The sequence below is a fragment of the Poeciliopsis prolifica genome, unplaced genomic scaffold (genome assembly GCF_027474105.1).
Source record: "Poeciliopsis prolifica strain line A6 unplaced genomic scaffold, Auburn_PproV2 SCAFFOLD060, whole genome shotgun sequence".
NCBI lineage: Eukaryota > Metazoa > Chordata > Actinopteri > Cyprinodontiformes > Poeciliidae > Poeciliopsis > Poeciliopsis prolifica.
Window position 1 is genome coordinate 2185653 of NW_026562435.1, and position 27022 is coordinate 2212674.

General features: G+C 41.3%; 1 protein-coding gene across 1 annotated transcript; it reads right to left on the reverse strand.

Annotated features, from left to right (window-relative positions):
- Positions 1-19455: 19455 nt before the first annotated feature.
- Positions 19456-26570, reverse strand: lrrc8db (leucine rich repeat containing 8 VRAC subunit Db). Its single transcript, XM_055060483.1, has 2 exons — positions 26164-26570; positions 19456-24480 (listed from the first exon to the last, which is right to left on the reverse strand). Exon 2 carries the CDS (start codon positions 24476-24478, stop codon positions 21923-21925), a length of 2556 nt encoding a protein of 851 aa, XP_054916458.1. The 5' UTR covers positions 24479-24480; positions 26164-26570; the 3' UTR covers positions 19456-21922.
- Positions 26571-27022: the final 452 nt, after the last annotated feature.

Below are 27022 nucleotides of genomic sequence, written 5' to 3' on the forward strand. Positions count from 1 at the left end.
CATGTTAAAGTGTGCACCTAATGGAAATGCAGCTCAAATCACTATTTCACTAGAGGTTTTTTTTTATCTCCTAATGGGTTGAAGGATGATTTTTTTTTTCTGTTTCTGTCTACCATCAGTTCCTTGTATTATCTAGTTCTGGATTATGTCTCACATTTGACAATAACAGCAGTGATATCTGTATCAGTGGCTAAAAGTGGATGGTATTTAGCGGTTTTATGTTTTTATGAGGAATTAATTGTGAACAATTAGCAGGCTTTACATTGTTCCCACTGGCACTGCATGGTGAGGACGCTTCAGCATTTGGGAGACAGATGGAAGACAGCGTCAGCAAAGGGAATACTAAGGATCTGAAAGCATTTTAGGAACAATTAAGATCTTTGATGGTTTAATCTGTTCACATCAAAAGCAACAAGCGCTTCGTTTGATTTTCTTCTGATGACACTGTATATAACTGATTGAGTCGACTGTCAGCAAACAACCACGGGGCAGGGAGAGAAGTGCGGTGCGGTACATCCAGCTGCACTACACCGTACCTGAATATGACTGTGACTTCATGCTTTGTACTTAAATATATACAAAAAAAAGAAAAGAAAAAGGGAAGGACAACATGTATTAAACCAGCCGAGGATGTGTTTGTTTTTCCTGATTGTGACGTTGGACTCCAGGGACGTTGAGACAGAACTGTATATATATAAAAAAAAGACTTCATCAAACTGACAGAGACGTGTTTTTCTGACCTGTTTTATTGCAGCTGATAATCAGACAGTTAATCACAGGAGGAAGTGCGTCACAGTCGAAGGGATTACACGAGTCAGGGAGGCTTTCTGACCTTCTGACCCTCGTCCTCCTTTTTACTCTCTAAGCCCTTTCCTTAGAGACTCACCAATCAGACATTCTGCTGCAATTAATTAACACCGACTCAATCTGAAGTGCCTCTAAAACCAACACCAGCATGCTTCAGTATGCCAGTCACGCCGCTTTTTGTACTGTAAAACCCGTCCACATGAAGATGCTTGCATAGCTTTGGATTATTTTTATCTCTATTTAGAATATATAAATCTCCATATTCCTTTCTTATTTTCACATCCATAAATTTAAGTCGAGTCTCACCTCGCCGCTCGCATTCAAGACTACTGAGGTTTGCAGCTGTGACTTTGAGCGCCGTTGTGTTTACGTTTGTCTAAAAGCGGCGTAAATTGAATTCGGCTGTATGTTCCCGACAGCGACTACAAGTGTAAAGTGTCGTGTTCGGAGTTGTAGGTACCACTCCTCTAGAGGGGGCCTTGGTTGGTGGTGGGGGTGGGGGTCCCCCCGCCCAGCCCTTCCCTCATTGTTCCCTGGAGGCTCAGGATGGCGGCTGCGCGAGCCTGCCGCCATCTAATCAATAACTCACACGGCACGCCGCGTCCTGGAAGAACCTGCCGTTGATTAACTCGACAACAGGGATGAAAAAGGAGGGAAAGCTCCTCTGGATATCTGTTTGTGTGCTCCCCTCCTCAGATGTGGCTGGGAAACAAGCACCAAACAGGGAGCAATTGAATGCAAAATTCTCATTTATTTATTTTTTTTCCGCAAGCGCAGCCGCCTACACCCCTCCCAACCCTCACGACCCCTTGAGGCGAGACCAGCAGAAACCTTCATTGGATCAGGGGGTAACATATCGAAAAAAAATCATGTCACACAAACAAAAAAAAGCAGGCAGTAATGGCTGCCGTAGACATGGCAGCAGTTCTGGATTTCTGCTGGGCTCTTTCTGTGGCTCTCCTGTCTGTTGGGGTTGTACGGTATCACAGAGAAAACTCTCTCTCTGGGCCGCGCAGATGGGGGATTTGATCTTGATGGCTTTTTGACAGTTTGGGATGAGGGATAGCGGTTAGCGGCGAACAAGAGATGCTGAGCTGATCAGTGGAACTTCTCAGACAGGAGTGCAGCCTAAAAGCTCCTTTTTTCTCCCGTCTCTCTTACTATTAACCCATTTTCTTTCATACTTCCAGTGTCTTCTGCAGCATGCTGATCATTTACATTCGCAGTCGGCGAGCGGCTGTCGGCTCAGATCACTTTTTATCACCAAAAACATGCTCATTTAGAAAAACTATGCCAGTAAAAGATTCAAAAGATGGTTTAATAATGCAGGTTTTGAATTGTTCTGCTAATGTAGGGACAGTAATTGCTAAACTTTGCACTTTACAAAAACACATCTCACCAAATATTTTTGGCCAAGTTTCTAGTGCAAATAAATTAGTCTACTTGACGAAGGACAAAACTAACTTATAAGTAACTTTTCAGTGTGATATAGGAGCTTAAGTCAGTAATAATGTAATTTTTAATTAACAAAACATTTTTCCCATGTTGAAATAACTGGGATGTTCCTGTCGCTGAATACTTTAATGATGCTAATCAGGATAGGTCTTCTTTCGTTAGATTGTTTTGTGCTGGTGAGCAGAAAATTCTTCCACCTGCAGCATCGTATCCATGATAAATTACTCAAACAATTTGAGGATTTTCAAACTTTGGCTCCACAGGGATTTAATGACTTAATATTGAATGTCTTCATCTTTCAGATCATTCAAGTTATGTCTGATATAAACAGCATTTTTATAACAACTGAAGGTAACATAGCTATTTGATTGTGCTATGTGCCTGAAAAATACATAATGTCAAACATTTCATTTTCTCCACAGTCTCAGTGCAACACTTTGAAGGATCAGAGAAGACGTCACAGAGCGTCCCATCAGACCGTCAGTTCCCAAAACCACAAAAAAAAAAAAAAAGGGAAAAAAGTTCGAACCCTCCGGACCTCACACAGGATAAAAAGCTTGTAGGGACAAATGAACCCAGTCTCCTGAGAACACTGGAGGGTTAGAGCCAAAACACAATTTATTTTTGTTTGTTCTTTGACCAAATTGGTTCTGAATGAAACATACCGAACCGTGACGTCACAACCAAGGCGCATACCAAACTGCTATGTTGAAAGAACGAATCCTTAGCACCTTCTATATTGTTACTAACAATTGTTAATAATAATAATCAGGTTTTGACTCCCGCTTGTTAGGTTTAGGAGCAAAGAAACAAATAGAAAGTGTGTCTCCTTTGCATAGTTTAAATGTAATTTTCTATAATATTTTCATTATGTCTTTAAAATATACATATTATCGTCACCTTCCTAAGTCATTTTATTTTGGCCAAAAAAAACAAACAAACTCACAGCCTCTTTCTCTCTAAAAGATGTTTTTGGTGCAAAAAAATAAAAATAAAATCACTTTTGACAAAAAATTACTTGGGCCATTATTTTAGAAAGGTGACAATATGGCTAAAGTTTTTTTTTTCCGTTTTCTTTTCATCTACTATATCTAGTGACATTTTTATTAGTTTGTACAGAGAGCAAATTTTTTGAAATGGCATGGTTAGTTTTCTCTGTTTGGGTCATGGGCCGGTTATAAAGCCGGTTATAAAGGATTTGGTGATCTTAAAGGTTCCCTGCACTTGTTCTCCTAGCTTAATCAAAGAGCTGCCGACAGTGCAGAGATGAATGAAAACCGACGCCCCAACTACAGCGCCGGGGCAAGTCGGAGGCAAAGCCAAAGGTCAATGGTCACAATGAGAAGAAATGAGTAAAGGATTAAATGCCAGCAACCTTGTAAAATCAAAGGCAAAGACATCCAGCGAGGCACCTTTTACCATTTAGAGGCAGCTGTAGAGAAAGTGCAAGTTTCATTATGGATGTTATGGAGAGCCGGCCAAGGTCAGAAAGCAATCATCACTCTGACACCTCGCCCAGCAGGCAGCCCGGCTCAGCAGAGCACTGCCAGCCCTGGAAGAGCCATCTTACGGAGAACAACAACAGCCGATGGGGGCCAAAGGCAATGTCACAGGCCACCCCCTCCATCAATAGCGGCGCAAAGGACCTGGAACAGAGCCCTCTCACAGGACAAAATAGAGCTTGTCAGCGTGCAAGATTCTAGGTCTTCATGTCGGAGACTGCAGACTGATCCTCGGGTTTCGATATGTGTTGACTTGACATGCTGAATGTCTCAACCGCCTGGAGAAGCTGCTGAGTCGGGAATAGGTACCTCTTTTATCAAAGCACATTAGAGCTTGGCATAAGGCAGGGCCCGTGGTGGCAGGCAGCAGAGAGAAGCGGCAGAAAGAACATGAGCCTCTTCCCAGGTAGGGGCTGCCTTCCCTGCAGATACGCCCTGTAATTAGCAAGGCTAATGAAGAGGAGGGCTGAGACTAATTTCCCTGTTGACCTCTTTGCCCTCTTTGCGGGGTGAGAGGGTGGCCGTCAGCAGAGCCAAACATGACACCACGCTAAAGCCATTAACCCCGATCCAGCACACCCTAAGGCTTACACCTGGTACAAGACTGGACCAGTACCAAGTCTCAGTGGGCAGCAAAACTGAATTCTTCCCCCCTCTCCCCGCTGCCCCCAAAGGTAATGAAATGTCGGGGAAGCACTATTATCTCTAATCTACTGCAGTTGTGTAACTGTAAATTCAGCCTCTGGAAGGCAGTGTGTCATTACCAGGTTGTGCACACGGTGAATATTCCATCATTATAAAAACTGTTGTTGTCTGTTTCGCACAGCATGGGTTCTCACACTGTGATTATGAAGCAGGCTGAGGCTCCTGTCACATGCAGCTGGTACTCGCTGTTTCTGGCTGTCAGGGTTTCCTACAGATTGGTTGCTGTGCATGTGAAATTCATAGAAAAAAAAAAAAAAGACAAATCTAATCTGCAGGTATGTCTTCCCCCCGCATTGGTGCACACCAATATCCAAGACTGAAAGACAAAATACTACATGAAGAGCAGGCAAAGGAATTACAAAGGTAAAGAACTGTAAATAGCAAAAAAACATAAGAGGGAAAGATATTTGATGTCAACATTCTGTGGAATATGCAGCATCCATAAAGCTGTAAGCCTGACGCTCGTGTTTTTAAGTGCGTTGCTGTTCAGAGATTTCTTCAATGTTAACATTTACTCCCCAGTCGGAAAGTTATAACATGTCTTTGCTCGACATTTTGTGTAAAACATATCATAACCGACATGACAAGGAGGGGAGTTGGACCGAAATTGATACCTCAATTAATAAACCCGGTAACCTTTTAGCTAACTACCCATCGTTAACTTGACATAAGCTGGTTATCATGGTAAGATTACACATTAAGACTTCACGGTTTGAAATGAACCCCAGCCAAATGTATTGCAGGTACATTGTAGTTGTGACTACTAAAACATTTACCAACACCAGCCACAGTAACTTAATGATCACCTGATTGTCTTGGGTTGTGAGTTCAGAGCTGTAGCTCAGTCTGAGTGTCACCAAGAGGTCAAGGTTTTACTAGAATTAATCACATAGCGGTTAAGATATTCCAACAGATAAACACTTTCAGCATTTTGCCAGCTAAAGTGAGAGACTATTCATCAGTGCATACAGAGCTTCTGCATGGTGTATCATGCAATAGAGCAGGTTCTAGAGATGACAGCTTGGAATACAATTCTGAGTAACATCAGAGACCTTTCACTTTTCATATCATTTTTATTTATTTTTTTAATCCCTATTATTGTGATTTAATATCAACCTGCCACTAGAGATGGAAATTAGTCACCTAGAATCTCATGTATATACAAGTAAAAATAATAATAAAATTAATACTTTGTATGTATATCATTGTAAACCAAATGTTACAAAGTGCTTTACTTTAAAAAAAACAAAGAAAATAATATAATAAAAGACACAAGAAACTCAAAAGTATACCAAATCAATTCAAATATATAACAATGGAAGAAAAACTGAAATAAAATACGAAAATTGAAAGGAATTCAAAATTAAAAGCCTCTTTTATAAAAGTAAGTTTGAACTAATAATTTAAATGAATAATTTTGTGAATGTTCATTAATACACATTGTCCTATTTTTTAAAAAATAAATAAACTTGAATTCAAGATCAAATGACGTTGTTGGCTAATTGCTGAGACACTTTAGCAAAATTTACATAAATTACATACAAATAGAGGACATATTGACACATATCTAAAACATATTGACACATATCTAAAACATATTGACACATATCTAAAACATATTGACACATATCTAAAACATATTGACACATATCTAAAACATATTGACACATATCTAAAACATATTGACACATATCTAAAACATATTGACACATATCTAAAACATATTGACACATATCTAAGAAGAGTAAATTATGTATCCCACCCTGTTAGAAAAGGTGATATTTGTTAAGTCAGCTGCCTCTTTGTGAAACTTTAAATCTCTGGAGAGTCACAATAAGAAAGCAGGTTATTGTTATTACCAGTCTGCATTTTAACTGACCAGCAAATCCTGAGAGGAAAAAAAAAAGTATAAATGAATAAAAATTAAAATTATGTCCAGAGTGGAGCGTTCGAAACACACAGTGAAAACTGCAGAGGCTTGTGAGCGCGTGTGTGTGTGTGTGTGTGTGTGTTTCTGGTTAGACCAAGCCTGAGCTGAAGAACAAATAAATATTGTATAAATGAATTTATTGTGTAATGTGAGCAATCAAATTAATTAAGGGGTCCACAGCTGTTGGAGGCGAATAAGGCCATAAATTTTTCAGTGCTACCACTTCTCCCTAAGATTTTACAATAAATATTTCTGGAGGTCTTGGATGAATTTTTCATGGCTGAGTGGGGGAGATGAAAGGCGAAGGAGGGGATCCAGGGGACGGGTGCTCTGTGGCGCTGACACACCACAGAGAGGTGCTTCAGCTCCAATCTTTATCAATGGGAGCCGGCCGACACCATTGCTTTAATTAGCCTGCTTTGTCAGGCGTTCCTCTATCAATAAAGAGAGGCCAGGCCCAGCGCTGGGCCGAAGGAGGAGGAGAAGGATAAGGGGGTGAAATCACCGGTCCCACCTGCTTTTGTACCCTCCCACCTCAAGAGAGGAAATGATGTAATCGTGGTCGTTGAGACAAATGGCGTAGCAGTGCGTTATATCACTGCAATTCATCTGCAACCGTCCTTTTTTTTTTCTTCTTCTTCTTTTTTCAGTTTTTAATGTGGAGGCACAAAGATTTCCTTCCAGTCGTTTGAATCCCAGAAGCACGATGGCATCAGAAACAGACGCCGCACCTTTAATTTGAGCCCAAATCATTTATTTATCCACAATAACCTTGTAGGAAACAAATCAATAAAGCATCCAGCTAGCATGCTGCTATATAGTGTACACCATGAATGAGTAACAGATGCAATTGATTTGCATGTTGTTGTCTAGGCTGGAGGTGCAGACTGGTGGAATAAATCAGAACTGGGTACATCTTGAGATTTTTTTTTTTCTTTTCTTTTTTTTGTCCAGATTTGATATTCAGGTAGGATTCTGAGGTAACAAATTCAGAGGAGACAACTGGTTGGTGGGCAGCATACCAGCTATATTCCATCTGGAATATTATATCCTACCGTTATTATTTCCATAAAACACGGAGCCACAGAAACAGGGGATGGTGTTGCCTCTGCAGGATGGGGTCATCTAGAAGGTTTGTGCCAGCATATTGAAATCAATTCTGATTTCCAGCATTAATAGCTGAAAAATGCATTTTGCTGTCCTATATTAATGTGCAGCCCCAAACTCATTCGTCCTCCTGGATGAAAGGTGTCAAATTCATTTTCATTTTGCCCTCAAAGGTCTGATTGTGGCAGAAGGTATTGATAAAACCTTCAAAATATTAATAAATAGCTGTCTCTGCATTCAGTAGGTACTTCCTATAATTAAATTATATTGAACATCTTTTGCATTAATGTAATTTGGCAGTACATGAATAAATACTGCTTTGATTTGATTGATAATATAATATTTAAGCACACCACTGTTACCTTGAAGGTTATATTAATGTGGCCCTCTAGAGTTTAGAGGGCCACAAACAGTGATGGGGGCCATATTTGGCCCCCGGGCCTTCAGTTTGACCCCATAACCCAACCCTGTAGAGTTAAATGAATTGAGTTAGAGGTTATGGTGCAACCTGCAATTTAACTTTGGTTTACTTGCATTTGATGATAGGCCACCAGTAGAAATGCACAGAAGTGTATTTCTACTGTGTTAAGATTTACAGCTAAAAAACTAAGAAAGTATGATCATTTTATCCAAGCCTATAAAGCAGTCTTAACTCTTTTGCAGCCTCTGACATGTTAACTTTCAGGATTTTGTTCAGGTAAGAAAATAAACCCAGAACTGGAACATTTTTTTTTCCAGAATTTCTTCACGATGTTCCTGCCTTGATGCTCCTGATAAAAGCCTATGGAGGAAGCAGCTGACTTGTGTTTCTTTAATCGAAGCAAATGTGTAAAGTTTTGTCTTGTATTTAACTCTTTCCAGCTTTTTGCAGACTGTGAGTCCTGTCTGTGGGCCAGTTGAAGAACACATATCAGCAGTATTAACTTTCAGTCACACATTGGATATTCTCTGTTTTTAGCCTATATTCTAGGCTAAAATATATATTACTACATCTTTCCCCCTTCATGAATCTTATTTGATTTGGCTGATAAAATATCTGACTGTTATTTTGTCGTTGTGTTTCTGAGGCTCAGTAGGATTCTGCACTGTGGCTCCTCACAGCCACTGTTGAGAAGCTTCATATACACCAGTGTGCTCACACACAGATAATTGGATTAAGTTGTTTACAGATATTATTGCACTGTGTTTGCCTCTAAATACATCTTGAATTGATGAGCATCATGTGCTTTTCAGGGACTGTTATGTTTGTGGTTTCTCACATCTCTCTCATTCTTCTCTCTTTCTGCAAGTGTAGAAACAGACTTCTATGTTTTCTTCTTCTATTTTTCTCACCTCTCCCTTCCTTTTACATTTCTGTGTCAATTTCTAAGGAACTTGTTACATACGGCTATCAGCTCAGCGACCAAGTAGAGAATTATAGCAAAAGCCACTTGGGAAAGTGAGTCTGTTGGGTTTCTCCTTGGCGATCACAAAGCAATGCAGAGTTCTAGGCTGCTGGATGTGACATGCTAAAAAAATCAATTACATTTAGAGAGTTTGTGGAGAGTTTCATATTTATTGTGCGGTATTTATTATTCCAGTCCAGGGTGAAATATGTACCATTCCAGGCCTCAATGGATTTAACTCTACAGGGTTCAACCTCCGGTACCAATGAGAGGTTGGAGGGTTTGAAGATTGTTTTAGGCACTGAACCAATGTCTGCTGTTGCCTACATGTATCTTTTTTCTTTCGCTATGAATTTACAGCACAAATACACAACATATGTTGCGGTAGCAACAGTTTTGTTTTTGTGATCTGGTGCCAGAAATGGCCACTCCACAGCAGTCAGTCCCACTGAGTCCACAGCACCACAGACTCTTTCCATTCACTGATATTCTCACCAATCAATGCCTTCACTTCAAAGCGATGAGAAACTCTTGCATGCAAAGCAGATTGATCACTTCTAATTCAAGTCATTAACATACAAGTTGTTAACAAGTGAGGCCTCTGTACTGTATCTAAGAACCAAGGGAGGCATCGATAACGCCAATTTAGGACGTTTTACCGTCTTAAAACCTCGGAGTACACACTCTGCCATTCCCAGCGCCGGATCGACCGGTGGTGAATTATTTCGCATCCTGTCTCGCTCTTTGTTTTTCGCCTCACCTTCTCCTCCCCGCCTCGCTCCGCCTCGGCCACTTAGCTGGGAGCCTGTACTGCTGCATGAGACCACTGCTACTCGACTGATGATAAATTTATAAGCCAAACTGAGGGGAAAGTATTAAACAACCTTGTGAATAGCCGAGGTTCGCTCTAAACTGAGGCGGCATATCTTTTTCATCAGCGAAAATAACTCTTCAAAGGCAGTAAAAGCATGCTTAGAAAGTAAAAGGCCATTTTAGCGGACGAGGCCCGGCGGTGGGCGGCGGAGAGACCCGAAACAATCCGGCTCCTGATAGCCTGCGACTCCCACCTCCAGCTTCCTCATGCCCCCCTCCCCACCCCTTTCAACCCCGCAGCCCCAAACCGCACCGCAAGCAGCAGCAGCAGCACGTACACCAACCCTTAAAAAGCTAAATCAAGGCTTTGAAAAACATACAGTGTCTTTAATAATTCAGGCATCGGTGGGTTTGAATAGCCTCTTTAGCGTAGAGAAATCCAGTCTCCTGATATAGGATCGGTCCCTGTGGGGGGCCGGGGGGGCCCAGCTCCCTGCTCTGTGTCCTCTCTCACCAGCAGCATCGCCTCTTGCTTAGGATGCAACTAACCTGCCTGATTACATTAAGCTGTAAAATAGAACGCATTCACAATTGCAGGGTGCTCGCAGTTTCAGAAATATATATTTTTAATGGATGTAGTTTTTTTTTTTTGTTTTTGCTACTTTTTTTCCAAAAGGAAAGCGCTCTGAACTTGTACGACACCCCGCAAATCCCCAAATCAAACGCAAAGTTTTGTAGTAAAGCAATTATTGCAGTTGACTAGCATCTTTACTCGGGTTGTGGACTAACATAAGATTGTAAATATTTAACCATCTTTACACCCAATCCGCATTCATATTTCATCGCGTTTCTTGCGGTTTATTCTCAAAGCAAAGTGTTGGACTGCATAATTATTTCAGTTTAGCTTCTTTTTTCCCCACCCATTACTTCCATAAATACAGGAATTTGAGTTATAGCTCCTCAGAGGGCTAATTTAAGAAAAAAACAGCATGTATTAATTAATTCAACCTAGATGGAAAGGAAGAAATCCCTAAGTAAGTAAGCCGTTGGCAGGCATCAAGGATGATTTCTGCCTTCAAAGGAAATGGGGATGGATTTGAGAGGATGCGGCATTTTAATCAATACTGTTGACTCCTGAGGTTGGCAGGTGTGGTTGCGGCGCATACCTCTCAGCACAACCATCATTCAAGAGGAAAACCTCGACGTGGCCACTGCAGAGATCTACCCCCAGCTTTCTGAGGCGCCTTCACCGCCCGCCTTTTGTTTAATCGGGTCCAATTTCCGACTTTTCGGGAATAAAAACCCGAGCGTGGCCGACGGTCTGCATCCCAGATCGTATTTTGCCTTCGCCTCGTTGCGAACGCTTTAACTGTGCGTGACTTTAAAGCTTTTGTTGCCTGCTTCCATTTGTGTGTGCGTCCATTCACACATCCGACGTGTGGAATAATGAAATAAATATCGAACTCTTTAATATTTCAGTGCATTCTAGGAGTAAAGTGGAAGTGTTTTTCTGACAGACCTTGTCCGAGCCCCAACAACTCTCCTCTCCACCGCAACCCCCCACCTCCCTCCACCTCCCCGTTGTATTTCTCCTCACAAATGCATTGTGCGGAGCGGCCGGCCCAATCCATCACTAGGCGTCTGGCGGGAGAAAAAGCACTTTCCCAGGGTGGGTGTTTTTTAGTTCTGCCAGCGCTGCTGTTTCAGTGGGCACCCGGGAGACCTCGCTGATGGACACTCCGGTCATCACTGCCAGGGAGCTTTGGGACTCTGAGCAACCACCCCCTCCACCCCAACACCCCACTCCACCCTTTCCATCTCCACCTCAGCCTGTTCCACTCACCTCGTGTTTTCACTCGCACCTTCCATTGTCCCAGAAGTGTTGTGCACTTCCTTTTTGACAATGATGACTATCGTACCTGCCCGAGTTCTCCCTTGCAAAGTGGTTCGGCCTTCAGAGACCAGCCGCGCTCGGCCTCTCAGGGCGCCAAGGGCCCGACTGGGACGTTGTCAAGAAGTGGGGGGGACGCTAATTCCACTGGTTTTGTTCCTTATCCAAATTGAGCCTAGTGGATATTTTCAGTGTGGAGAGACCTGGAGTGGGGGAGGCTGAGCAGGGTTCCACAGCTTCTGCCTGGGAAGCTCTCAGCTCTCGGTTTTTTCTCACAGGATGTGTGCGCGTGCTCAAAACTATTATGCAGAGATGACTCTCTCCCCCCACCACTCAAATTTGGAAGTCTGCTCCAGTTTTTGCTGCGACAAACTGAGATTTGATTTCCAAAACGCTCGCTCATCTCCTCTACACAAAGAAGCCGGCGGGGAGAGGGTGCGATCGCTGGAGAGGATTAGGCTGCGAGGCAAATCTTGGTGATGCGTATGTTCTTAGGGTGCCCCTGGGTCTTCCATGGGTAGGTAGGATCTGACAAAAGAGATCTGTACAGCAAAAAAATCCTCCACTCTGCTTGAGCATGGGAAATTAAGCCCAGATAAAGATTCTCTCTTAAACATACTCTCCTCTCACTTTTCATCTCTCTCTTTCCCCTCCTCGCTCCTCCCTCCTTTCCTTTTACAGTGGCAGAAGAAATTACCCATTGTACCATCAGATAAACCCAAACAGCCCGCTCCGTAAGACCTGCAGTTCCTCGTGCAGTCCCAGCTTGGCGTCCCTCGGGTGTTTGTTCAAAAGGAAAACTCTGCGCTGCCTCCGGGGGATGTTTAACTCATTGCAGTGGCAAGTATTTAGAGAAAACTCAACAAGTTTGAGGCTGTCAGAGCGCGAATCCAACTGTCAGGCGGAATTATGTCTCCGAGGCGTCTGACGTGACGTAATGACCAATTGCATCATTTTTGACAAACCCTCCCGTCGATGAGAACTGGGGCAGACGCCGGTTGCTTTTCTGCACGAGTGTTTCATTTGAATTTGAAACAGCGCGGCTAAGTGCATTAAATGATGCTGATTAACTAAGATTACGGCTGCAGCAGGGATGTGATTTCTGTTTTGATACGGAGCATCAGTTGAGGCAGAGCAAACAGTTTTTTGAGTGGCTGATGAATAATTGAAAGTCAGCGGAGGGTACATCAATAAAGTGGTAATGAGGCATTTTTGTGCAAAAAAAAAAATGCAGTTTTCAAACTCTGTCCCTCTTCTTGAAGTGTAGGGATGCATTAATGATACTTTTGCTTCCACTCCTATATGCTTATATTGATGTTATTATCACCATCATGAGCCACCGAATTCCTCATGTCATAAACATGTTTTGTTAAGTGAACCAAAACTTAAAGATCATCTCAGCATTGATTACCAGCAGTTTAAAGTCATGTTGAGCAAATACTTCACTACAGAACAGAACGCTTCTGACTTCCCACGCTTATTAATTCTTTAAATTTCCTTTTTGCTTTTTTTTTTTATTAGAGTAACAGATTAGAGAGTCTATCAGCTTGTGTTTCTTTAAAAATATCCTTTTTGAACTTCATCTTTTAAAATTATTGACAAAATTATTTAGCCTCACTTAATCCCGGGGTCTTTAAGCACATCTAAAGAAATGAGTCTAAAAGACTCAAACTCCTCTCATGGTAATTCCTAATGCTACTATGTTGGGGCTTATGAATTTCTGAAAGTAGAGATATTGTTGCACATTTATGTACATATATGTGCTTAATGTATCTGAGTACTATAGTGCAAGACAAAGTAGACTAAATCCATTTTTTTGTGTAAGGAAATCTAAAATAGTTCCTTATCTTAAACTAAAGTGTGTTTTTCTTTAAGCGAAGGAAAAAATACAATGTGATATTTTAAAACTTCATTTGTAATGTTGTTTTTTTGTGTGTTTTTTTGTAAATGTAATTTGACTTTTTTAATGCAAGCTGACCCCAGGGTCAGCATGCTGCTGATGTTGGAGAATCTCAATGAACAAAAAGTGCAAAACCAGCCTTAGCATCAGCGCTAGTCTTAGCGCCAACCCTAGCTATTTCATTCAAATCATATCTAATTCTTGCTTCATCATGGCATTCATAGAAAAAAAAAAGATATACATAGATCATCAGCCGTGTTTCACTGCAGCAGAGGATCTCGTGGCCCTACACCTAACGGTTGATTGCCTGCTGTTTCCATCGTTACATCATGCTGTTCAGATGGGATGTTTCATATCTCAATCCCTGATCTAATTATTATTACTGTTCAGTTATCCTCGTATCACAGAGCCATTGCATCATGGATCCAGGAAGGTTTCATCCGAAGGTGTGTTTTCCCTAAATCTCAGTGTTTCTGCTATTAGCCGCCGCTCGTTTCCTGACATATGACGGCGGTAACTTTATCAAACACGTTTCCAGCAGTGCGGGTGGTTTGTTTGCATGAGGTTTGTTTGCATGAGGTTTGTTTGCATGAGTTTTTTTTGCGCTAAAAGAGACACATAGTGTCATAAAAATATTTCTTTATTCCCCTTTTTTGATGTCATTCAGGTTTTTCGTTCAGTGGAATGTCAGCTCAGACTCCGCTGGTCTTCAGGTCCTGTGGGAACTTTTTGTGCCGTTCTCATGTTCTCCTTGAATCATGCATTGTGTTTTTAGGGAGTTGTCTCATTTCTTACTTCACTTTTAGTGTATTTTTAATGAACATATGCTTTTGGGGAATTTTTTTTTATTTGTGCTTTAGAGCATATCACTTTTAAAAACCCTGTCACTCACTCCTCCTATGCTTCGCTCTTCATATATGACCACAGCGCAGTAAAACCAGGTAAGTTAGCAAAATCCTCAGGTTTGTTTTTTTGTCAAAACAATTTTTATCCTATAAAAGAGATTAAATTTAATTTTCCAAACGATACAAGGATCCCAAATACACATAATCTCAACATTTATGCAAGTGTTGGATTTTTTTAATTTAGAAAGGGCTGGAGAGGCCGAGTGAACACATCAGATGATCAGGTTTTATGAGACTCTAGAAGTGAACTAACAGGGAAAATCAAGGTATTTAAAAAAAAATACAAACTACATTACATATTAGTTTACTTTGTTTTGCCTCTTCAGGATTATTAGTGGCCACCATCTCCTTTTGTGCGTTTGTGTGTGTGCGTCCGTGTGTGTGTGTGTGTGTTTTACATGTTCTCTGGTGCATTGCCGTTTTTCCCTCCGTTCGTTTCCGTGTTGCACGCTGCGCTCACTGTGATGCTCACTCTGCTCTCCTGAACAGGGCTGGGCAGCTATGGTTGGATTGATGTTATCTCATTATTAATACACAATGTCTTGAGAGCTAAAACATTTAAATGTTTAATAACCACATCTCTCTCTCTCTCTGTGTGTGTGTGTGTGTGTAATCCTACCCTGTAGCTAAAGTTAAAGGCTATCATAACATTTCAATATACAGCCACTGTTAAATACACACAGAGCTTCAGATCATCTGTCAAGGATGTCTCAACAGACCTCGGTTCAAAACTGAGCTTTTGGTGCCCTCTGTCTGTTAGTAAAAGTATTAAAAAGAGGAGAAAAGAATATTCACCAAATGTAAAGTGATCATCTATTTATATTTTATGCCGAGTCTTTTTCTCTTTTCTTTTTTTTTTGCAGAAACATTTTGTTGACCGTTTCCAACATTTCTACTAGGAGATGAACCCAAATGAGAGGCCGTCCGTCCCACTGAGACGCACATGGGCTTCCGTCCTGGTGGTGAAACTGGAAGTGATGTCGAACTAATTCCCTCACAAAGTGGTGGAGGAAAGCAGCGCAGCAGTTTGATTTTTTTGTTTGTTTGCTTACAACAGTGTCTGCAGGTCACTGTCTTTGGAGTAAAACTGTTCCTTTGTTCTGCCTTTTTCTAACACAGTCATGGCATGTTGTGTCCACCTGGAGTACTGCTGACCTTCTGCGAGGCAGCCAGCTAGTTAAAGAAGTCCATTTTCAAGGCTGTTCCTGCTCATATCAAAACTCCATTATAGATTTTACCTCCAGGGGAACCCAGGGCTCACAAGGTCCTTGGCAATTTTACCTGAGGAAGAAGCTAAAAGGATTTGAATCTCCTAGGATGGATGAGGAGGAGAGCAGGGGGGGAGGAGGGGAAGGTGAGGACGAGATGCACACCCTAGGACCCGAGCCACTGCACTATAAAAAGGGATTTTTGCAGGGTTTCAAATATTAGCCATTTTAATCAAGCATATTAGTTTGGAAATGTAATTTAGCGGTCAAATCCAGATATGAGCCGTGTGTTGTAAAAATCAAAAATCACTCACCTGTCGTGACTTTTTATTCCAAACAGTGAGTAGCAACAAACATAGTGAGTTTTTCTGATTTCACTGAAAACTTGTGTGAGCACGTTTTGTTCTTTGTCTTCCTGACTAGCACCAACGTACACAAGCAGTTTCTGCTCAGACTATCACATTTGACCAATCGCAGCGCTTTCGTTTCTATTCAAACCCAGCTGCAGTCATCACAGACAGAAACCGGGCCAGACAAACGTCTGGTGCTATGCTGATGGAGTTTCATCCAGTCAGTTAAAGATCTGGATGCTGAATCCCTCCTTCATGTGACAGACGAACTTTTAACCTTCGTAGGTACCAAAGCCGTGCTGAAAACAATTTTGTGTCAGTGTAACCAGTTGTAATCAAAACTAGTCTTTGTTATAAATAAATTATTAGATGGTACATAAATTATTAGATGGTACATTCTCATTTTTAGCTATGGCAGAAGGTCCAAAGGGCCACCTGCTGCTCCTGCACCACAGGTTGCAGATCCCTGCTCTGAAGTTAGTGTAGAATATCTGCAACCTGATTTTCTTGAATAATTATATTCATTTGAATCAAACTATCTAGAGTAGGTTTAAAATATAAATAAATGTTGAATTTGTGATTTAAAAGGGGAGCATTGTCTATTCTCCAGGCATATGATTCCATTTTATAGCACAGTCAAGTAACTGTTATGAAAAGCAACAGTTGTTTATGAAAGCAACTGCAAGTAAAAGAAATTTTACTTTGTAATTTAATGCCTTGAAATTGGGCCTCTGTCTCTTTTGAAAGTCCCTCTTAGGAACTCATCATAACAAGGCTTCTCTATTTACCCTTTAGCAACGTTTTTTTTTTTTTTTTTACCAGTGTTTCAAAGTCAAGTAGCTCCTATAACGAGTTCAGCAGATGCTCAGTTCCACCAGGTGTTTGCTAATTGCTGTTGGCTAGTCTGAAGGAGCTCAGTGGAGGGAGGGGAGTATTGGAATTGTAGCTCCACTCAGGCATTTTGCAGAGCTGAATGGTTGCCACAGGAGATTAAAGGGTTTCTCAAACATGTATAAAAGAATCAAGGCATCACTCCAGACATGTTTTTCATGAAGGATTAACATTATAACATGATGTAAAACCCAAAATGTCGATTCTACAGAACAGTGCCCCTTTAAATAATTAAAATGAAACTAATCTGCCAAAATAATGACTAAACTCTCGCCAAATGAATTATTTCAGTGATTTTACTGGTTGAATTGCCAGTTTGTTTTACCAGTGTAATCCGCTTTCTCTGCCAAGAAGGGAGCAAAAGACCGAGCAAAAAACCCAAAACAAAACAAAAAAAAACTGAGTTCTGGAGACGTTTCAGTGGCAACGAACCCTGAACTAGAGGGCCATACAGTAGTGGAGGGAAGGGAAGCCTTGAAAATGAAGGAGGTGGAAGAAGAAGACGAAGAGCTGTGAGCCTGTTGTCAAAGACTTTGCCAGGAGAGGCGGCTTGGGCTTCCAATGCATTTAGAATATATGAAAGAAGAACAGCTCCGTCTCCTCACACCATCCTTAACTATGTGTACTAACAAGACAGATGGAGGCCAAAGATGCAGACAGATCACATCAGGACATCTGTCACTTCATGGCAACAGCCTCCTTAATAAGTGACAAGGCTTCCTCACCCCCTGGGCACAGGATGTGTGTGTGTGTGTGTGTGTGTGTGTGTGTGTGTGTGTGTGTGTGTGTGTGTGTGTGTGTGTGTGTGCGTGTGCGTGTGTGTGTGTGTCTGGGAGCTGTGGCTGTTCGAAGCAGCCGTCAAAAAAGTCATCCAGCAGCAACCAACCAACCCTCACAAAACCAACCTGTTTTTCCTCTTTTTCTCCCTCTCTCGTTCTCTGTCTCTCTTTTCTGTTTTTTTTTTTTTTTTTTTTTTAGTCTAAACAACTTGTCCCAATTACAGCCAATCACGCGCGACGCGCAGCCTTGATTACCAGCCTGGTTAAGGAGACATCAAAGCTCCCTTCTAAGGGCGCTGACACGTGGCTGCGCAGTAATTAACGGACTTCACTGGAGAGTTTCATCACCGAATGTTTTCAAAATACCCGACGACTTCATTTGCACGGAGGATGGAGGACTCGCGTGGGGGGGAGGAGAGTGGGAGGTGAGGGAGAGGGGGTGGTTCTCGTCGTCGGAGCATATCGCCCCGCAGAAATAATTAAGAGCATAATTACAGCTCATCAGCCGCGCGAGTGCTCTGCAAAGCGCTGTCGCTGTTCCGCCGCTTTCCTCGGGGTCATCGGCGGGAGTGGAAGGTCCGCGTGCACATCCAGAAACTCGCAGCGCGTGCCATGTGCGGGAGAGTAAGAGAAAGCGTCTTATTACCAGAGAATAGCAGGAGTGGGGGCGGCTTTGGGAACTCTTGCTGTTCCAATTAGAGCGCTTTGTTATCCTCACCTGGCTTCTGTTCAGAATCTGTTAACAGCCAACGACGAAACGGGCCTCAAATGAGACTGGCTGCTCACGCGCTCCGTGGGTCGTTAAAGCGGTAACTCGTTTCTCCTGCTGACGTGTCGAAGCTCAACGCGGACAAACAGACTGTGAGTCTTTAAAAAGTGGCAGGATGTTATGGCGGTGAAGCCTGGCTGGCTATGATGACCACTTCCTGTCGTTTCTTCCGGAGGCGCGGTGCGTGCTAAGTGTTTATGACGACCGCTAACTGGACTTCTGCTTCTAAAGGGGTAGTATGATGTGAAATCTACAGTTTTCAGCTGCACATCATGTTGTAATGTTAGTCACTTCTTTCATGCATGTTTGAGAAATCCTTTAGTCTCTATGGCAACCATTCAGATGTGCAAAACAACTGGGTGGACCGAGCGCCACCTTCGAGACGCAGCTCCTCCTCTGAGCTGCTGTTTCCCTGCTTCCCATTCTGTCTCACAGAGCAGTTCTTCCCCTGATCTCCCCCACCCGGCTCCTTCAGACTAGCCAGCAGCAATTAGCAAACACCTTGTGAAAGTGCCATCTGCTGAGCTCATTATATGAGCTACTTCTCAGCACAACGCAGGTAAAAACATTGATAGAGGGTTATTGTGATGACTTCCTGAAGGCAGAGTTTCAGGAAGAGCAGGAGGTTTTAAAGAGACAGAGCGTTAACTTACTTCTAAGATATTTTGGATTTATAGCATTCTCATAACTGAAGTTGACAGAGGTTCTATGTTTTCTAAACTGGCACCATGTCTCTGGGGAATACACTCTGGGGAATACACAACATTGGCTCTTTAGATAGCTTTAGCCTGCCAATACTTACTGAAATATAAAAGCATAATTGAAAATGAGTGGTGTCCCAGTTTGACAGCAATTGATATTGCTGTCAAATATCAATTGCAAATAATAACAGGAAAAAGGCATAAAATTTCACCAAAGTTCCCTGGTTGTAGCCCAAAGTTCCTACAACCAGATGTTACTAGTGGTGAAAACAATGAAGAGGGGAACCAGACTATGATGGGTTTTTTGTTTATTTATTTATTTTTTTTATAACAATCTGCAGCTGGCTCCACCAGAGCTCTCACTGCATCGCCCAGTTCATAGAAAGTCGTGTGTCATTCATACATGTTAAATCCATAACTCTTCTGCAAAATCACAGTCTAAAATTATGAATTTATCTCACATAACTGTTCAGATCCATTTCTGCCAGGATTTTTGAGTGACTTATCAAATGAACAAGCTTATTTATGTGTGATTTTCACAATTGCAAAAATGTTGTTTTTTTTTTCAATATTAGCAAAATACTGACAAAGATGTGTGCACATTTGCAATAGAAACACTCCTACAGAAACCTCAGTGTCGCAGCTCCCGTTCCTTTACCTTTTAAAAAAAAAAATCGATACATGCAGCTGTATTTCTAAGAATATTTAGGGCCTTGAAGCACACCTGGTACAACTAAACTAAAGTAGATTATAGTGACGAATTTGGACATAACCCCAGTAACGTTTGTTAATTTCATCTACTCTTGAGAAACCAATTCAATTTGCTGCAATTGCACGTTTGTATCATTGTGAAGTCACACTTTCAGAAGCATCTTCCGTCCACTAGAGGGCAACATAGGCTAAAATATTTGCTTGAAGTTTTCCCTTCGTTGTTCAATCTCCTTTCCTAATATTGTGTGGTTGCATTCATTGTAGAACTTATTTATGTAGATTATTTTTAACTTAGTCGTGACTGGAGATTTTAAGGGTTGACTGTGGTCAACTTTCCCAGTGAGATGGAGCAATAAAAAGCAGCTGTCATATGTCCAGTGTTCTGCAGATTTACAGTGTTTACAAGTCGCATATTGCTGAGAGAAATGTTGCATTACTGTCATCACTCTATCAAAAAACATAGGCTCCAGAGCAGGTACATGAAACACACTCATTCTGTAGATACATTTCTACAAAATGAAATGCCGAATATGTTTTGGTATTTTTTAAAGCAGATTTTGTGCAGTTTTCATTATTCATGCATTTCCTCAAAATTCCACATAGTGTGTAGTACAAAAGAAACATTTGATCACGTCCACTCTGTATACTTTGCTAACAGAGAGTAATGTTTAAGTAAGAAATGACTAATTAAAACTATGCTAATGATTTCTAACAAAAAGGCAAGTTTTGAATGACAATAACACAATTTGAATAGAAACACTGATTATTAGCAGCATTTTAATAACAACAATTGTAGAGAATAGGAATCTGTTTATTTGTGTAGCAAGATCTAAAACCAGGCAAAATGCAGCAGAAAAATTCTAACATTATATAATCCTCTCAAAACAGACAGTAAAAAAAGGTTTTACATGAAAAATTACTTGACAAAGAAAAAGCAAACAGGCAATTCATAAAACGCAACATTGCAACAGGACACATTAAATAAAAATAAAATCATAATTATGACAGACTGAAATAGTTAAACTGAAGTTATTAATGAATCCTCCAGAACACAAAACACAAAGTGAAAACATATTTAATGAGAAAGTACTGTTCGCTTGTGCTCCTTGGTGTTATAGTTAAACATGCACATAAAGGTTAGCGTGAAAGATCGGTGGGCAATATCTAACAAAGAAAGTAGGCTGGTTAATATTGTTCACTTGAACCATCAGTATCTAGCATTACTTTTAGAACAGGCAGAGTTACAAGTAATGCAATGTAAAAAGTTGCCCAGAGGGGAAAAAATGCTTTCTTTAAAAGTGAAAGTAAGCACTTTAACATTTAAAGCACTTACTTGAAAGTAAGTGTAAGTAAGTATACACTTAGACTTAAAAGTGTAAGTAAATGTACTTATACTTTTAAGTCCACTGTCTTTTTTAACAGAGAGGTCTGTTAAGAAAATAACCAAAAATTGAACTAAAGAAAAATAAAAAATATTAGAGTTAAAATTAGATCTTTATGACATATTGGGAAGACAGGTCATTTTTGTAATGTCATTTTTGTAGTGATATACGTCAGAAGATTGAGGTATGTTAACCAGAAAGCTACACAGTTATGCAACTCGAACTCTTTGCTAGTTAGCAAAGCTTTGGTGGAATACAGTACATGGGCAGAGGAAAACCCCAAGGTCAATTTTTTTTTACTGACCAGAACATGTAGTACTCACTGAAATTTAGTGCACTGGTACATTTTGACAAATAGTGCCAAAAAACATGTCTTAGGGAAACGAGCTAATCTACCAAAAATGTAAATTAAAACCGAGTGACATTATGGGATTTGTGCTGTGGTTATAAAGTTCCCTAAATTCACAAAGCATAAGCTGGCATGCAGAAGATTAGGAAAGACATGTTTCAATTCTCAATATGTTTTCACATGAACCAGACACAAAAATAGAAGAAGATTATATCCAAACATGAGACAGGCCATAATACCGTTAGGGCTTTCACTAAATTATCTTCATAACACCACACTCAGGTTTTGGGCTATGCTAATCTGTAGTGTGCACTCAAAGTTAAATTACAATGTCTTTTGTGTGCTGGAAACAACAGGAAAAAAGGCATAAAATTTCACTAAATTACCGCCCTTCCATTAAGCATTTACACCCATTTGGAAAGGAAACACCAGCTTCCTGAATTATGCTTTCTTTGACTTGAATAGGCAGGGAGTCAAAGAGATGGTCCTCTACAAGCAGACAGCTCCTGTTGAGGAGGCTGCAGTGACCTAGCTGAACCGGTAGACGATCCAGGCAGTTTCCCTTCAATTCCAGGTGCGTGAGCTGTGAGAGGTGGCCGATTTTCTCTGGGATGGAGGTGATGCAGTTGTGGCCGAGACATAATGTCCTTAACTTGACGCACTTGAACATCTGCTTGGGGACTACCTCGACTTTGTTGCCTGTAATGGCAAAATGTTGGAGGTTTTGCAGGAAGCCAACCTCCGGTGGGATTACCGCTACTGAATTATGACTAAGATCGAGGTATCTTAGCTTGAGGAGAGTGAACAACGGGGCGGGCAGAGACTCTAGTTTGTTGTGTGACAGATAGAGAGACTCCAGGTTTTTCACATGACTAATCGACAGTGGAATACTGATGATTTTGTTGTACCACAGTTTGAGACAAGTTAGTCTTTTGAGGTGCTGGAAGCTGATGATCTCTTCAATAGTGCGGATGTTGTTCGATTTTAGATCAAGTTCCTGAAGGTTGTTCAGACTGAAGATGGCATGGGGTATGCGCTCCAGCTCACAGTTATGCAACTCGAGCTCTGCAAGATTAATCATTTTCTTTAAAGTGTTCAGCACTAAGAGCTTTGTGCCATCATTGTGAATGACTAATCTAACCAGGTGTGGAGAAAGGTCCGTAATGTTTGTTGGGATTTTTGTCAGATTGCTTTTAAGATGCAAAATCTTCAGGTGCCGGAGATCTCGCAAAGACTCGAGTCCAATAAGCTTGTTGTTTTCGGAGTTCAGGTTTCCAACTAAATACAGCTCCCGTAAATTCTTCAACAAGTACACCCAGCTGGGAATCTCAGCAACATCTGTGAACTTGACATGAAGGCACCGGAGGTGATCACAGAGGAAAATAAAAGCCGTCTGCTCAACTTTGGCCGGACAGTGGTAAAAATGCAACTCCTGAAGGTTGATCATTTGTGAGATCTTAGCTGTTATCTTGGCCTCTGGAATTAATTCTAGTTTCAAGATTTCCAAGTCTGTAAGATCAAACACAGCATCGGGGACACCGGACAGCATGAAAAGATGAAGCTCCAATTTATCTTGAGGATTGCGGGTCACATGCTGCCGTAACTTCTCAAAGGTCCACTCATGGTTAAGGCTAATCTCTCTAAGTTTGTTCTCGCTCACCTCAGACAGAAAAACACCAAAGCGCTTTGAGTACAACAGGTCATACTGATCAACCATGTGGAGGAGGAATGCGAAGTCGTTCTTAACATCAGGGATGTCACTGAAACTGCTCTCCTCTCTGACTTTCTCAAAGGAATACTCTTTCAGAGGTCGGCGAAAGAGCCAAAACAGTGTGTAAATGCAGATAATGCCATAAACACATATGAGTGCAATGTAGCAGACAAGGAGTTTCTTTAACATAAAAGCCATGTTATGGGTGCAGTGAAACTTGGAATATCCCGTCAAATGCTTTATTTCTGGTTCGCACACATGGTCAAAATCAATAGATGCCACAAATGTCATTGTGTAGCACAGGATCAAAATAAATTTCACAGTTTTGATGACCGTCTGAATAGCATACAGTCTGTATATCAAATCACTGTCTTCAACATGTGCACGGAATTTCCGGACCTTCTCAAACAGGGCCTTGGCCTGCTCACCGTCTTTCTTGTCCAGAATGGTCATGGAAGGAACCTCACTCACAAGCTTTTCGGCAGAAAAGGCAACTCCTGATTTGTTTCCTACTGGGTCTGACTGGTTTGGACTGCCCTCCTCGCTGCTGGTGGAGAGATGTTTCAGGAGGGTGGAAGCACCAATCAGCCTCTGCTTATTCTCCTCCGAGTCCTCACACGCGGTCTCGGATAGGGCTTTGGTAGTCCAAGGTGACTCAAAGCATTTTCCAAGTATGGAAACAAAATGTTCAACTTTTGAACTTGTCTTTGGGTATTTGAACCAGAAGTTGCTGCTGACCATCAATACAATAGTATGAATTAAAGCAAGGTAAGGGAAATATTTAGAATACCAAGGAAGGGCAACATGGTAGCACATCTGATTGACAAAAACATACTGCTGAAAGTCCAGTTTGGTTCGGACCCCTTTAGGCGGTGGCTGCATGAACTCAGACGACTGTGGGAAGGGACTTGAAGGTACAATGCCTTTAGGAGGTCGTTTTGACATTAAAGGTGCTGCTTGCTCCCCAATTGCATTCTCCTTGTTCCAGAAACCATCACTCGGCTCAGGTGTGTGGATTTCCAAGAAGCCCCCTGACCCACCTTGCGCTTGGTCCAAGATGGGAAGACAAACGACCTGGTCCTTCGTCAGCTGCATGGTTCCAGAAAATATGGCCAACATCAGCATGACAATACCAAGATAATCCATAAAGACATCCCACCATGGTTTCAGAATCCGATAGGTTGGCTGGATGTCATTAAGAGAAGCTACTTCAGTGAGGGTGAACATTCCTGCAAAAAGAAGCAGTGCAAGTGAACTTCACTGAAAAAAAATGGTAAGAAAACATGCATCAGGATTATTCAAACCGGGCACTTTCCACTTGCTAGCTGAATTGTAACACCAGCCCAATTAGATACCTAAAAAAGGACTGAATATCACAGCTGCCTTGTGTTTTTATATAGGCTTTGACACAAGTACCATGTGGGCTGCTTGCAGTTTTTTTCTCCCCTAATCACAGGTTGTGGCAGCCTCTCCCATGTTTACCACCAAGAGCTTGCTCTTGGATCAGTGACTGAGTAAAAACAACTTTGTTTATGGAATAGGGGATTAAGTCAAGATCGCCCTTAAATTTAATGACCAAGATAATTATGGCCTGTATGAATGAGAATATTAAAATAGGCATGTTTTGTAGGACTAATTATACACTGTACTGCACTGACTGATATCTAATGATTCTTTTGCAGTGAGATTTGACTGTCTTTTGGTAAACTATTTGTACGACACGTTTTTAGAGATCTGTAGAGAAAATTCGACTTTCCTTTAACTCTCAGAAGGCCTGAAGAGGACAGAATTTAAAGAGGATGCCTCATTTGGAGATGAGCAGCACATGGCAGAGGGGTGTTTGTATGAGCCACAAACTCAATATTTATGTTTTAATGTGTACTTTGACTCATAGTCTTGTTGAAACACCCAAAGCTCTCAGCATGATGCATTGCTACCACTGCCTTACCTCAAACATACTGAAAATGTGTTTAAATTGCTTAAGAAGCAGGAAATATGCAATTTAAATAAGCTTATTCTTTGAGCATTTTAGTTATATTAAATTCTACATTAAAAAAAAATCTAAGCAACTTAAAATGAAAGGTTTGGAGTTTTGCAATATTTTATTCTGTGCAAGAGTGTAAGCGATCTTTGTGGGTTCTGAAGGAGGAGCTTTGTTCTCTTATTACTTGGGCTGGCTCTGCCATTAATACTGCATGCTGTTCTGTGATACTCCAAAAATGACAATATGCGTTTTGAGGAGACTGGTATATCAGAATAATGTACCTTTAAAAAATGAAAACTTGAAAAGAGTTATTAAACATACTTTTCAGTAAGCCCATATTTCTGTATTTTTTTTTTTTTATTGGTCTGATGTAATATTGTAATTTTAAATGTGTATCAACTGATTGAAAAATTATAACAGGAATAAAGGTCTTCTGTGTTTAATTAATCTATATAATGTGTTTCAGTTTATGGTAAAAGTTCCTGAAATAAATGCACTTTTTGATAATATTCTAGTTTATTGAATGGGTCAGTAAATCCAACAAACCCAACGGTGGAGGCCAAGTGAGCATGCTGCTGTTTCACTGTAGCTAAAATGCAGAAGAAGGAGAAAACGCTGGTTAGAATTTAGGAAGCCATAAAATCTGGTTGGTTTTTTATTCTGCAACACATCAAGGTCAGTATTTATCAGAGCGGCAGCAGAGCAGGCTGAGACCGGCTCCATCAGGAAGGCGCATCCATGGACGCAGGAAAGGAGGAGGAGCTCTCATTATAATAACACGCTGCTCACATAATCAATGCATCTGATTTCTAAATGCAACTGTTTACCCTGTGTAATAAACAGCCCCGTCTCTCTCGCTACCGCTACAGAGCCATAAATAGACATTGATAAACAGAGATCAGCACCTCCAGTCCAGGAGGGTACTCACCTTCAGGCCTGCTGATTCCGCTATTTGGACTTCAGCTGATCCGAACAACGCCCCATTTTACACCTCATTCCTCGCCGAGCCCATGAAGTCGTCCTTTCTTCGCATTTTTTCCCGGTGTCCGGTGCTGCGTTAAGCGGATTAGCAGACTACCCCCGCTCCGCCGCAGATGGTCGGGTCCTCTGCCGTAGACACAGCAGCGGCTGCTGGAGGTGGACCCGGCTGGACGCGTCCCTTCCGAACTCACCGATGACCCGCAGCACGATCTGTCAGGGCCGCAAATCTCACATGGTGGCGCAGAAAATGCAGTTAAATGCAGTTAGCCCTACAGCACTGCGCGCTGTGGGAATACCGCTCAGACCGACAGTAAAGACAAGAGATGGCCTACTGACTCTAGGGACCGTCGGCAAATTGTCAACGCTGAATTTGAAGTAAAATGCCCAGATCATTAACTCGTCACATAACTGCGTTCATTTGGAGGCATGCTGTGACAATGAGGTAGTAAAAAATGATACTTTCTTGACTACTTAAAAGAAAAACGATATGTTCGTGTCATTCTGCATGTACACAAATCTTTGTCATTCTTCATTTTTTTCAAACTCACTAAGATCTCAAAAACAAGCCGATATACCATAACACATAAGACAGAAGATTTTACAGATCCTAATAAAAGAGGGAATGAATGAACTCATTTATCAGTTCAACTCACAAACTTTGTATTTTACACAAAGGGATATATTTTTCTGTTACTTTCAATGGCAATGGTTTAAAAGTGTTCAATTCAAGGCCCAGGCACCGAATGGGCCCGTCATAGCTTTTCTCTAGAACCTAGCGGTCCACATGAAAAAAATAAAAAAACTTT

What these genes read in the sequence shown, in the direction of transcription:
- lrrc8db (XM_055060483.1), bottom strand. Translation starts at nt 24,478, where the DNA reads ATGTTCACCCTCACTGAAGTAGCTTCTCTTAATGACATCCAGCCAACC.